The following is a 12,621-nucleotide window of genomic DNA, read 5'->3' as shown; positions in this document are numbered from 1 at the left end:
AGGCGGCATTACGCACAGTCCTCTACCGCTGCTGTGGTCGGGGCAGGCGGCATTACGCGCCCGTCCTCAGACCGCTTCTGTGGACCAGGCAGGCGGCATTACACACCGTCCTCCGACCGCTGCTGAGGCCGAGGCAGGCAGCATTACACACAGTCCTCTGACCGCTGCTGAAGCTGAGGCAGGCGGCATTACACACAGTCCTCTGACCGCTGCTGAAGCTGAGGCAGGCGGCATTACACAGTCCTCCGACCGCTGCTGAAGCTGAGGCAGGCGGCATTACACAGTCCTCTGACCGCTGCTGAAGCTGAGGCAGGCGGCATTACACAGTCCTCTGACCGCTGCTGAAGCTGAGGCAGGCGGCATTACACAGTCCTCTGACCGCTGCTGAAGCTGAGGCAGGCGGCATTACACACAGTCCTCTGACCGCTGCTGAAGCTGAGGCAGGCGGCATTACACACAGTCCTCTGACCGCTGCTGAAGCTGAGGCAGGCGGCATTACACAGTCCTCTGACCGCTGCTGAAGCTGAGGCAGGCGGCATTAACAGTCCTCTGACCGCTGCTGAAGCTGAGGCAGGCGGCATTACACAGTCCTCTGACCGCTGCTGAAGCTGAGGCAGGCGGCATTACACACAGTCCTCTGACCGCTGCTGAAGCCGAGGCAGGCGGCATTACACAGTCCTCTGACCGCTGCTGAAGCTGAGGCAGGCGGCATTACACAGTCCTCTGACCGCTGCTGAAGCTGAGGCAGGCGGCATTACACAGTCCTCTGACCGCTGCTGAAGCTGAGGCAGGCGGCATTACACCAGTCCTCTGACCGCTGCTGAAGCTGAGGCAGGCGGCATTACACAGTCCTCTGACCGCTGCTGAAGCTGAGGCAGGCGGCATTACACAGTCCTCTGACCGCTGCTGAAGCTGAGGCAGGCGGCATTACACAGTCCTCTGACCGCTGCTGAAGCTGAGGCAGGCGGCATTACACAGTCCTCTGACCGCTGCTGAAGCCGAGGCAGGCAGCATTACACACAATCCTCTGACCGCTGCTGAAGCCGAGGCAGGCGGCATTACACACAGTCCTCTGACCGCTGCTGAAGCTGAGGCAGGCAGCATTACACACAGTCCTCTGACCGCTGCTGAAGCCGAGGCAGGCAGCATTACACACAGTCCTCTGACCGCTGCTGAAGCCGAGGCAGGCAGCATTACGCGCCCGTCCTCTGACCGCTGCTGAAGCCGAGGCAGGCAGCATTACACACAGTCCTCCGACCGCTGCTGAAGCCGAGGCAGGCAGCATTACACACCGTCCTCGTTCAGTCTCTGCCTGGACCCTGTCCTCCGACTGCCTCTGTCAGTGCTGGCTGACTCGGCGCCCGAACAAACCCTCACCATACTCGGAGCCGCCCGAGCTGGGCGGCACGGCAGAGCGGAGCCTTACACCGGCTGGTGCGTAATGTGTGTAATGGTGCGTAATGGTGCGTAATGGTACGGCATGGATGGATGAGCGGAATGGTCACGGGTCTCGAATTTGCATGGTTCAGCTGCATCACGCATAAAAAACGTGCGCGGGCTAAGTAGCACCAAAGCTAAACGCAACCTCGCAGCTATATTCATGCACGTGCATTGCGCATCTTTTCAGTGATCATTCATGTGTGGATCAAGCGTACATTAAGACGACGCCATTGACACGCATGTCAACCGACGGAGAACGCCAGGTTGGCGAGGTTTACGCCGGGTGGACCACTCGCACAATAGCCGCAATTAACAACGCGGCAGATCTGATTGACTTCAATGCTCGTTTCAATCACTGGTGTCAAGAAACCAGTGAAAGACGCAGACCGAGGCCACTAAGTCAGCCCACGTACCATGTTGGCGTCCAGGAACCTCCTCTTCTCCATCAGCTCGGGCGACTTGGCGTTGGGGTATGGGAGGCCGACCACCACCACACAGCGGCCCAGATCGTCACTGAAGTTGATGCCCTCGCTCATCTTGCCGCCTGGAACACAGCGGAGCACTAGAGCACACGGCGGAGCACTGGGGCACGATACAGCGAGGCGGCACGTACGTCTTGTGGACGACGGACCCACAAAGGGGCGTGCCCCAGGCTCCTCGATGAACGCGTTGTTTTTACAGCAGCTCACACTAGCGTCAATAGAAGTTACTGTCGACGGACGCTTATCTGAGCACGCAGCATACCTCGAAGTACATGACTGGGCCGTACGGCACGCGGTCGTGCGCACAGGACGCTGGCGTGATGGAGACACGTTCAGCATCTTTACCATCAGTGGGAAGCAAAGCTTCCATTGTCACTACAACTTGACACATTAAAACAACTAACTCTTTTTTCATAAAGCCTGCTGCGATATGCGCAAAAGAACACCAGTGGTGCCGGAGGCAACTTAAGCAGCTGGTTGTAAGCGCCATCCCGGGCGCACGAAGGACGGCAAGTACACATCATTTCGCGCAGGATCCCGCCATCTTGCGGCGCTACCCCACGACCTTGCGGCGTTTCCAACGCTGCAGGGGACGACCCGCGCGACATGGCGCCGTGCTCTCACCGACGACGCAGAAGAGAATGGCCCCTGTGACGACCGGCGGCCGCTGGCCGGACCTCACGGCCTGGGTGTACTCGGTCAGCACGGCGTCCGACCGGCTCGACTGGCGAGGCTCGCGGAACACCTGCCGGTAACGGGTCAGGTCAGGTCAGGTCAATACGTCTGATCAGATGGACTGGCGAGGTTCACGGAACACCTGCCGGTGCCGAGTCGGGTCGTGTCAGGTCAGGTCAGGTCAGGTCAAGTCAAGTCAAGTCAACACGTCCAACAGGCTAGACTGGCGATGCTCACAGGACACCTGCCGTGACGGGTCAGGTCAGGTCAGGTCAGGTCACGTCAGGTCAAGACGTCTGAACGAATACACTGGCGAGGATCAGGGAGGACTCCACAGGTCGCAAGTCAGGTCAGGCAGAACGTACCACGCAGCAGCAGCTGGATGCAACAAACAGCACGAGCAAGTCAAGAGGGGCCGAGTCAGTCCGGCAATACAATGAACCCAAGCCTGACACACAACAGTACAAAAGCGGATCTGGCGACACGAGGCCGGGGCGGATGGATCCCGGGGTCTAGCCATACTGCCCCGATCTACTAAAAAGATGTACGACTGTGCTCCATCCACGATGGTCCTCACAAGACAGCGCAACAGGATAATCCAATTATTCGGTAAAACGCATCGCAGACATCAAGCCCAAAACGACACCATCGCAGCAAACCAGCAGCCTTGTGCCAGTACGCCCTAACTATGGCGCACGAAGCAATACCCATGTTCTGCAGCAGTACCTGTTTCCTGGCAGAGATCTTGTCCATGACGCCGGTGGAAGCGAAGTGGGCGAGCGCGGCGGCGGCGTAGTCGTAGGACGGCAGGAAGCAGACGATGCCGGCCGGGATAAGCTTGCAGAGGTTCAGCAGGACGCGGCCCAGCTCGTCCAGCTGCCGGCACAGACGATGGGCATGGCGCAGGTCAGCCAGCGGCCGATACGGGCTTGGCTCCAGAGGGCGGCCCCCGGCCAGGTGTGGAGCCCTGCAGAGGTAACGGCAGCTTCATCGTCCTATGCGCACGGCTTGTGATGCTGCCCGAACTACGCGCGATCTCGGCTGCTAATGCTTCGTCGGCTCAGAACAGCTGCGAGATGCCGTCAGTAGGTCGCCGACGCGGCCGGCGACGTCAAACAATCCAGCGATAAACGTGTCGTCACAACCGGTCTTACACCGCGTCTCGGGATGCCACGCGGTCGTTCACCACTCAATGAGGTGAAAAGACACGGTCACTCCCACACTGACACGACACCAGAACAACACAGCAAACATAAAACGTCCAGTCTTAACCGTCATCCAGAGGTCAAGCTAAGCCACCACCTCTGCACGTCTGTGGCCGGCTTCAGCGAGCCCGCGGCCGCAGACGGTCGGGGCATCGTCTGCACGCCGGCGCGTTCTGACCGTGGTGCGCTGCGCGCGGCTCTGGTAGCTGAAGAGCAACTCGGCACCGGACGGGCCGGCCGCCAGCGACAGCGTTAGCAGCTGGTCGGCCGGCACCACGTGTCCGCAGGAGAAGACTGTGACGCGCTCGGGAGCGGCGCCAGCCGCCACCAGCAGCTGGTCGCGGAACTCCGACACCGGCTGCATGGTGCCGCCGGCCAGGATCACCGCGCTGAGGGGAGGGAGCGTCACCAAAGGGGGAGCCGAGCTGATCACGGCCGCCGCGCCGCGGGGGGGGGGGGGGGGGGCAGACGGGCTGCTCACCACGGTAGCGGCCTGGTGTAGGAGCTCTGACACCGGGCACACAGGGACTCCGACACAGGCAGCAACGGAGGCTCCGATGCTGGCAAAAGCACGATAGCAGACGATGGGATCCCCGGTGAACTTCGATGGCGGGAAAGATGGGAACTTTGACAATGGGACGCACGGGAAACTCCGCCACATGAAGCCAGCGGATTTCAGATAAGGGAACACCGAACACTTACGATGGCATAAACGGACTATTCTGACACCACGAGGAGATCACAACATTACGTCAGGAAGTACGGAAAATTCTGGCGCAGGGGAACTTGGACACTACGACGAGGTTAACTAGGAACTCTAGACACCAAGTGATCGGGACAACCAGCAACTCGGACCTTAATACCCTCTTTCACATTTCCATCCAAGAACATCATTTGCGTTGTGTATGTAGAACTTCAAACCACATGCAACACTCACCGCGCCTCTCTGACGATGCTCTGAAACTGGGCAGCCGCGTTCAGCGCCAGGTACTTGATCGATGGTGGCTCCGCCCTGGCGGTGGTAATCAGAAGCCGACAGTCCCGGTCGGGCTCCGAGAGGGCGTTGATCAGTTGAAGCGTGGCCATCAGCGGCATATCCGAGGAACGAGACTCGGTCTCCGCAGGCCCCACTGAAATGCACCAGACAATTCAAACGGACAGCTAAAACCCACTGGATTATACAGTTTAAAGAGTGGGTGTCTGTTCCACATGTGGTTGCGCTGGGTGACAGACCAGTAACACATCACCTGTGGACGCAATACATGGGGTGCATAACATGTTATGCTCGACAAGCTCAATCTGTCAAGAAAGCGTGGGACCAAGCGTAGCTTTGACACTATAAGAAAATACTAGATCACGGTACATACCCGCATTAGCAGTATTCAACGTACCACCTCAAACCAACAGACCCGTCAGGTCTGCGCTTCACACCCCACCCATTCCCATGGCGTGGGAGCCAGGGTGGTGTCTGCACGGCGGCTCACCGCGCCCTCCCAGGTTACCTGGGGCGGCGGGCGGGGCGGCGGCCGGCTGCTGCAGCTCCCGCAGGAACTGCGACACGGCCGAGCGGGCGGCCGGCGCCGTCGGCGTCACCTGCCGCCGCTTCCAGCAGCCCCGCAACTGTCGGCCGGCGCGGCGAGCATGAGCGGACGTTAACGGTCGGTGAGCGGACGGGCGTTAACGGTCGGTGAGCGGACGGGCGTTAACAGTCGGTAACCGGGCAGGCGTTAACGGTCGGTGAGAGTGGGTTAACGGACGGTGAACGGGCGGACGTTAACGGTTGGTCAGCGGGGCGGGCGTTAACGGTCGGCAAGCGGGCGGGCATTAGCGGTCGATGAGCGGGCGGACGTTAACGGTCGGTGAGAGTGGGTTAACGGACGGTGAACGGGCGGACGTTAACGGTTGGTCAGCGGGGTGGGCGTTAACGGTCGGCAAGCGGGCGGGCATTAGCCGTCGGTGAGCGGGCGGGCGTTAACGGTCCATGAGCGGGCGGGCGTTAAGGATCGGCGAGCGGGCGGGCGTTAATGGTCGGTGAGCGACCGGCCGCGGCAGACCAGGCCGGTCAGAACGGATCACAGCTATCACCCTCCGTCAGTCGATTGAGGGCGAGCCAAGACAGTCCCAGTCATTCCAGCCGGGGCGCCCTAACCTGGGACCGACGGGGCAGTGTATGGTCGGCGTATCGGCGGTCAGTATGACAGTGTGAAGGTTGCTGGCAGTCAACACGATGATAGGCAACCCGACTCACAGTTCGTCTCATCCAGAACACAGCGCCACAACGGTCTCTCCGCCGGCTTTCTTAGTGGCAGCATCGCAGGCCAGGCGACACGCTGTTTTCGCCATCTCTGCCAGCCTGGTCTCAAACGTTCTCGCAAGCAGCCGCAGCCATCAGCCGACACCGACCTTCTGCACGAGCCGGCTCTTCTCGGCGAACAGCTGCAGCTTCCGCAGGTTCAGGTTGTCGATGCCGGCGCCGCAGAGGAAGTCGTTCAGCTGGAGGACGCGTGTCTCCTCGGCTGCGGCCGGCGGTGCCTTGCCGGTGCCGTCTGAAGGGTGTGGCGAAGGGGGAGGAGGTGCTGTTCAGTGGTGGTAATTAACACGAACGCACCCGCACGCAACTGGAAGGCGTCGAGCCATACAGATGATGAAATTTGATTATCATGATAGTTTGGGTGTGTTCGGACAAAAAGTGGATAGGAATTATGGACGGGATGACGGTCATCACCCTGAAGGTTTGGAATAATACGCACATCCATCGCTTGGTCGTGTAGCACTTAACAGACGCCAGACGATGCCGGTAACACGATCAGGCGCAGGACAATAATCGCAGAGGAAAGAAAAACTACGCGCTCTAATCGTTTTCGCAATGGCCGAAGAAAGACTGTGATAGAATATCAACACGGCATTTCACACTATCATGGCACAACACGGCATTATTAACTGACTCAACATATCATCACATGAACATGACACATTCCAACTTGTAGCCAAACCAACCTACCGACGAGCTTCAGTATGCCCTTATGGACGTGCAGCAGCTGGCGTAGGTAGAGCAGGTTCTTCGGCGAGAACCTGCTCTTATAGGTGTCTATGTAGTGGAGGAGCTGGTCACACGCGTCCGCCACCTGACACGACATTAATAGGTGTGTCATCCGGAGAGGTGACTGTATGTTATAAAATCAGGAGTCGTACACCAAACGCATATTTCTTACATGAAAATATGTGTGCAAATATGGAGACTTCGTATGCTGCGATGTTTCGTCCCAATGTGTTGATATTCGGTTACGATGCAGTCTCCTGAAAATCGTCGCGTTCTTCATTGATCTATCCGTAGCCGACAACCTGTTTAACATAAACGCGGAGTTTGGTGGTCAGTTTGTCAAGCGGTAACTCTGGCCTGACACGGAGCGCGTACGTGGACGGTCGTGCAGACGTGCGAGCTCCGGCCTGGTGACAGCTGACACTGGCCGATGACGGCCGCCAGCCGCCGGCTACTCGGCGGACGGCTGTGGGCGGCCCCGTGGACACCTCAGTCGTGACGCCTCAGCCTCGCACAGCTGTCGAACTAGATCCCACGGGGCGTGGTGCCGCATCTGACGCCGCATCAGGGACGCTGAGCGCGCTCACCTGACGCCGCGTCAGCTGGCCTTCACGCCGCCCTCGCAGCGGAACTGACTGTCCCCGCCATCCGGTCAGCGGCGCTGAGCGCGCTCACCTGACGCCGTGCCAGCTGGCAGGAGTGGATGCTGCTGATGGTCTCCAGCAGGTTGTGCGCCTCGTCCACGATCACCACGCTGCCGGCGAGCCGCAGGCCGCTGGCGGCGCGCGTGCCGCTGTGCAGTAGGTTGTTGTAGGGCACCACGACCAGCTGCGGCGGGGGAGGGGCTGGTCGGAAGCAGGCAGGAGAGGCCACGGTCGCTGCCCGCTCCACTCTAGGTCGCGGTGATCGGACAGACTCAGGTAGCTACGCGCGCGACCTCTAACCAACCCCCAAGGACCGACAGAATGGCGCATCTCTCTCGCCAGATGGTCAGACAGGAAGGCTCTGAAGCGATCAGCCGTCCGTCCATGCGTCATTGGAGATTTACGACGCAGTCAGCTGCTGAGGCTATTTGGCGTCGCCTGCCGCTCACCCTGGCAGGAAGGGCGGGCACCGCGGGGAATCGAACCCCGTTCCTCTGGTTTCCCAGACGCAATGGTTAACGCAGACGCGTTAACCGCTACACTACCGACACCCGAACAGCCGTCCGCTCGCCAACTAATCCGACCACATAGCGCTCACGCAGCACGTATGATCGACCGCTCACACACAGCGCCTTTGCCGGGAGCGCGGGGCGACACGAGGGAGTGGAGATGACCACCACTGACCTGGGCGTCCCTGACCGCTCGACGGCTGGCGTAGTAGGGGCACGCCTTTCGACGGCGACCCTCCTTCACAAGCTGCTCAATGTCGCGGACCTCTGACAGAATCTAACGGCAGTGGCCATCGCGGACAGTTAAGATGCGGACCTCTGGCAACATGACGGCAGGGATGACCACCAAGGATAGTAAGATGACAAACCTCCGACAGAATCAGACGGAAGGGACGGCCACCATGGACTGTCCAGATGACGGACTTCTGACGGAATGACGGCAGTCATCACCCTGCCAGAGTCCGACGGCAGGGATGGCCACCACGGACAGCTAAGGTGACGGTCCCCTGGCGAGATCGAACGGCATCACCGGCCAACGACGTCGGCGTGCAGTCTGGTGAACATGGCAGATCTGGTTGCGGCTACAGCATGACAACACAGCTGACCGAAGCTCCAGGCACGCCCCGGGGCTCTCACCTCCGTCGCCAGGTCGTCCACGCGCCGTTTATAGGGGCACGCTCCCGTCGCCTTTTGCTTCTTCTGGGAGCGGCCGTCCTCCTTCGAAACTTTGGTGGTCTTGCTGGTGGATTTCTGCTGCATATCCAAACAGCTGGAGACAGACATACGGAGTAAGACGCACGGGTCCCTCCGAGAGTGCAATATTTACAGAGCCGATGTATTATTCCTTTGTGCAACCTCACGACACATGGCACACAAACACAACTTCATTTGCGTGTAGGGTGATTAAACAAACGTGATAGGTACGCACAAGCCTAACTGCCAGTATTTTGTGGCGTCCCACCAAAAGTATCCAGCATTTATCTTCTTTTCTGAACCCGCAGCAGGGAGTTCCCTGTCTTTGTTCCCAGCCTTCCGACATCTCCAGATCACCCACCCTTCTCCCCCTACTCCGCGTACAACCACCCAGAATCCATGGACCTCACACCAAAAACACACCAACTACGCCACAGCGGCGAGCAACCACGGACCTCGGACCTCGGGCCGCCACCTCCACCCCACTCACGCCTGGTTGACGAGGCCGAGGCTGCCGAGCCGGCGCACCGCGTCGTTGATGCAGAGCTGCGGACGCGACGCCAGCGCCGCCACGCGGACGTGCCCGGCGTGAGGCGAGCGGCGCACCTCGCCCACAAACTGGCTCAACTGCGAGTGCGTGCGGCTCGTGTAGATGATCTGGAATCGATGACGTCCGTCACCGACCACGCCCAACGCAGGACTGTGGCGAGCATTCTTACAGATGGCTTGCGCATGGTAATACCAAACATTCCAGCATGACAAACTGCATTACCAAGGATGCCGAGATGACTGAACTGAACAACACCATTGCCTGACATATCATGATGTAGCATTGAGCAGTTTATACCATTCAGTGATTGCTGAATTGCAAGATATCACACTGTATGGAACAGTAAGCTTGGAAACAGCTACCGACGCTGGGACGTGTGGGCTTCCGTACCGACTGCGAGGGCGAACAACACGAGGGCATCAAAAAGGCATCAACGAGGGCATCAACGAGGGCATCAAAGTAGCGCGGAGCTTGCAACAAACATGTCAGCAGACACGCACACGCTCGACTGGCCCGATGGGGCTCCCGAACGGCGACGTGCCGCACCTGCGTGCCGTGGTACGCCTCCTCGTCACCGTCGCCGCCCTCGTCCGAGGACCCAGCCTCCTCGTCGCTGTGGAAGTCAGCAATCAGGTCCGCGTCGTCTCCCTGCGGCGCCGACGACGATTCCGGCTCGATGACGTCGCCAAACAGCTCGCGGAACTCGGCCTCCTGGCGGCTCAGCTCGGTACTCTGCGGGGGAAGTCAGAGGCGTGAGAGCCTCACCCGAACCCAAGCGGGCTCAGCTCGGTACTCTGCGGGGGAAGTCAGAGGCGTGAGAGCCTCACCCGAACCCAAGCGGACGACATGCAGTCTTAAGCCAGGATATGCCGTCGTTACACAGCGTGGTTCTTTCGGGAGCTGGTCAATTGATGTCCGCAATGCCCTAAGCATACACCTGAAACAGCACCAAACCTCAGCCTCAGTATGACTTGGAAACTGGAAGACTATTTTTCCTGGGTTTTGTTGCTTTAAGCAAATAATGCTTGCCACATTACCACATCAACGACGAAACATCAAAAATGACACCTCTGGCCGCTCCGTCCTGCCCCTCCCCCGCCTGCCTCACCTGCGCAGGCGGCCGGCGGCCGGGCCGGAGCGTGACGCGGGCGCGCGCGCGTCGCAGCGCCGCCAGCCGCCGCTCGGCCAGCTGCAGCTGCTGGCGGCGCTGGCGGTCAGCCGCCTGGTCAGCCAGCCAGTCGCCGGGCTGGGCGGCGGGCGCAGCGGCCGGCGGCGGCGCGCGCAGCTCCTCCACAGCCGCCTCGGCAGCAGCCTGCTCGCGCGCCTCGTGGTCGCGCAGCCAGCGCACGGCGCCGCAGATCAGCGCCAGGGACTTGCCCTGGGGAGAGGGGAGGGTCAAGCTGAGTTGACGTAGTGGGATGTGGTGCTGCCAGACTTGGGTCTATGGCTGGAATACTGGGGAAGCAAAGGAGTAGTGATTGATGGAGTGGAGGCCAGACCAGGGTCTTGCTATACTTATCAGGAGATGGAAAGATCAGCTTCAATAACATGTGCAAAAACTGCATCAACTTTTTCTGCATTCAAGCTGCCTGATGCTGGTTCTGGATGAAGACAGATGCATCTGAGATAAATATACTAAATTGGTCATTATGAGCTTAGATGCAAATGGTACTGCACAACATGATGCCTTACAGCACAAAAGTATCACTATGTGCAAATTATGCCAGAGAATGCAAACTTACAGTGCCTGTAGGGCTTTCAAAAATTCCATGCTTTTTCTCCTCCAAGGCCCAGTATAATGTTTTCATAAACTCTTCTTGAGCCTTGTATGGTGGAAATGGAAATTCAAATATCTCAGGTGGCTCCATTTCTTGCACTGAAGAATATTCTGAGTTGATATCTGAAATGTTCATTTCATACAGGCATAAGCCTTGTGCTTTTCCAAGCAGGCAAATTCATCTCATATTAAGTTGCAATCATCATAAAGAAAACCTTTGAAGTTTTGATTTACATTTTTAGGCATTGGGCTTTACATCAGATGCATCCATGCCATTCTTATAAATATCATTTGTGGACAGTGTGGGAAACTGATACAAGCAGCATGAGAATAAGAAGTCTTGGCATATAAGACTAGCATTTGTATAACACACTTTCAACAGAAGGTACTAATATTAAGTACTTTGCTTGCCCCAAAAAGCTTTTCATAAATGTCTCAGTACCTGCCAGCTAAGTACTTAAGGAGGCAGACACAGTTGATTTTTTGTTTTAACATAAATTTTGTGATCCACTTGCCAGACTACAGCTGGCACGGATACCTTCGGATCAATCTACAGCATAGTTTGACTTCGGCTGCTGTGATTGTGTCATATCATTGCAATAAGGTACTCTTAGAGGAATATGAAGGTGTTAACAGAATTAATAAATGTATGTTATATGTACTGATGACAACATGGCATAGCTTATTTGTGAGGTTTAGCTGATACAATTGCATTCATTCATCTTGCACCTTTATCACCTTTAAAGAACTCACTATGAGAGGTGAGATATGTGCCACCTAATCTAGTCCATTACCAGCATGTTACACATGACATAAATCAAGTATGAAATGCTGCACAAATGAGGGTTTTCTAAAAACCTTTTATTTTTAAGAATGACATGAATGCAACACAACTAGCATTCATCTCAAAAAAGTTCCACTTAAAAACATCGCAGGAAACACAAGCGAACATCATGGAACATGTGGTGGCCAGATATCACCAATCCCAGAACGGCTCATGCGATTGCATTCTGGCTTTCGATTGCCGTTTAAAGAAACCTTTTCAGCGGTTCTGTGGTTTGGACTTGGCTGCGCGAACACCCGTGTAGCAGCACTACCCTAGCGGAATACTGTCCTCACGAATCAGCTCGTTTCCCGCCACCAGATTTGCAACTACCGCGCGAACCAACTTCCGCAAGCTTCGGCTTCGGGACAAAAAGGCAGGCCAAATATGTTGACAACGCCGTACCTGAGTTTTTGGCTCCGATCGACGCTAAACCTTCGCCATTTGAGGCCATTGGACAATAATCTTGCCTCTCCAGAATATGGTGATCTTGGGTCAGCTGAGAGGTCACCAAAAATACAAAAAACCGGAAAAGTAAGGGCGTAAACATTCCTGCGCTCTAAACCCACGGCACCGATCAACATAGAACACCCACCAATCGATGTGCCATAGCCGACATCCTATCCTTTCAGTATATGGTATCTTAGTCTAGTCAAAGTTCACCTAAAATTCCCAAAACCACCAAATTTGGCTGCAGTCGAACCCATGCTACAAGCCTGTGGGACCGATCCGTATGAACCCTTCAGCAATCGATGTGCCAAATACGTTAAGATATCGACTATG

General features: G+C 57.1%; 1 protein-coding gene across 1 annotated transcript; it reads right to left on the bottom strand.

Moving 5' to 3' along the window:
- Positions 1–1,835: 1,835 nt before the first annotated feature.
- On the bottom strand, positions 1,836–11,815 carry LOC119106123 (ATP-dependent DNA helicase DDX11-like). The gene is made up of 14 exons (XM_037229722.1): positions 11,810–11,815; positions 9,785–9,970; positions 9,179–9,345; positions 8,632–8,764; positions 8,171–8,272; positions 7,518–7,670; positions 6,804–6,927; positions 6,206–6,348; positions 5,305–5,353; positions 4,740–4,932; positions 3,981–4,191; positions 3,324–3,473; positions 2,547–2,667; positions 1,836–1,984 (listed from the first exon to the last, which is right to left on the bottom strand). The coding sequence occupies exons 1-14, from the start codon at positions 11,813–11,815 to the stop codon at positions 1,836–1,838; spliced, it is 1,887 nt and encodes a 628-aa protein (XP_037085617.1).
- Between the last annotated feature and the right edge of the window lie 806 nt (positions 11,816–12,621).

Source organism: Pollicipes pollicipes, unplaced genomic scaffold (genome assembly GCF_011947565.3).
Source record: "Pollicipes pollicipes isolate AB1234 unplaced genomic scaffold, Ppol_2.1 Scaffold_6138;HRSCAF=7277_pilon_pilon_pilon, whole genome shotgun sequence".
In the NCBI taxonomy this organism is placed as follows: domain Eukaryota; kingdom Metazoa; phylum Arthropoda; class Thecostraca; order Pollicipedomorpha; family Pollicipedidae; genus Pollicipes; species Pollicipes pollicipes.
The sequence above is the reverse complement of the archived record's forward strand: the minus strand, read 5'-3'. Positions and strand labels throughout refer to the sequence as shown.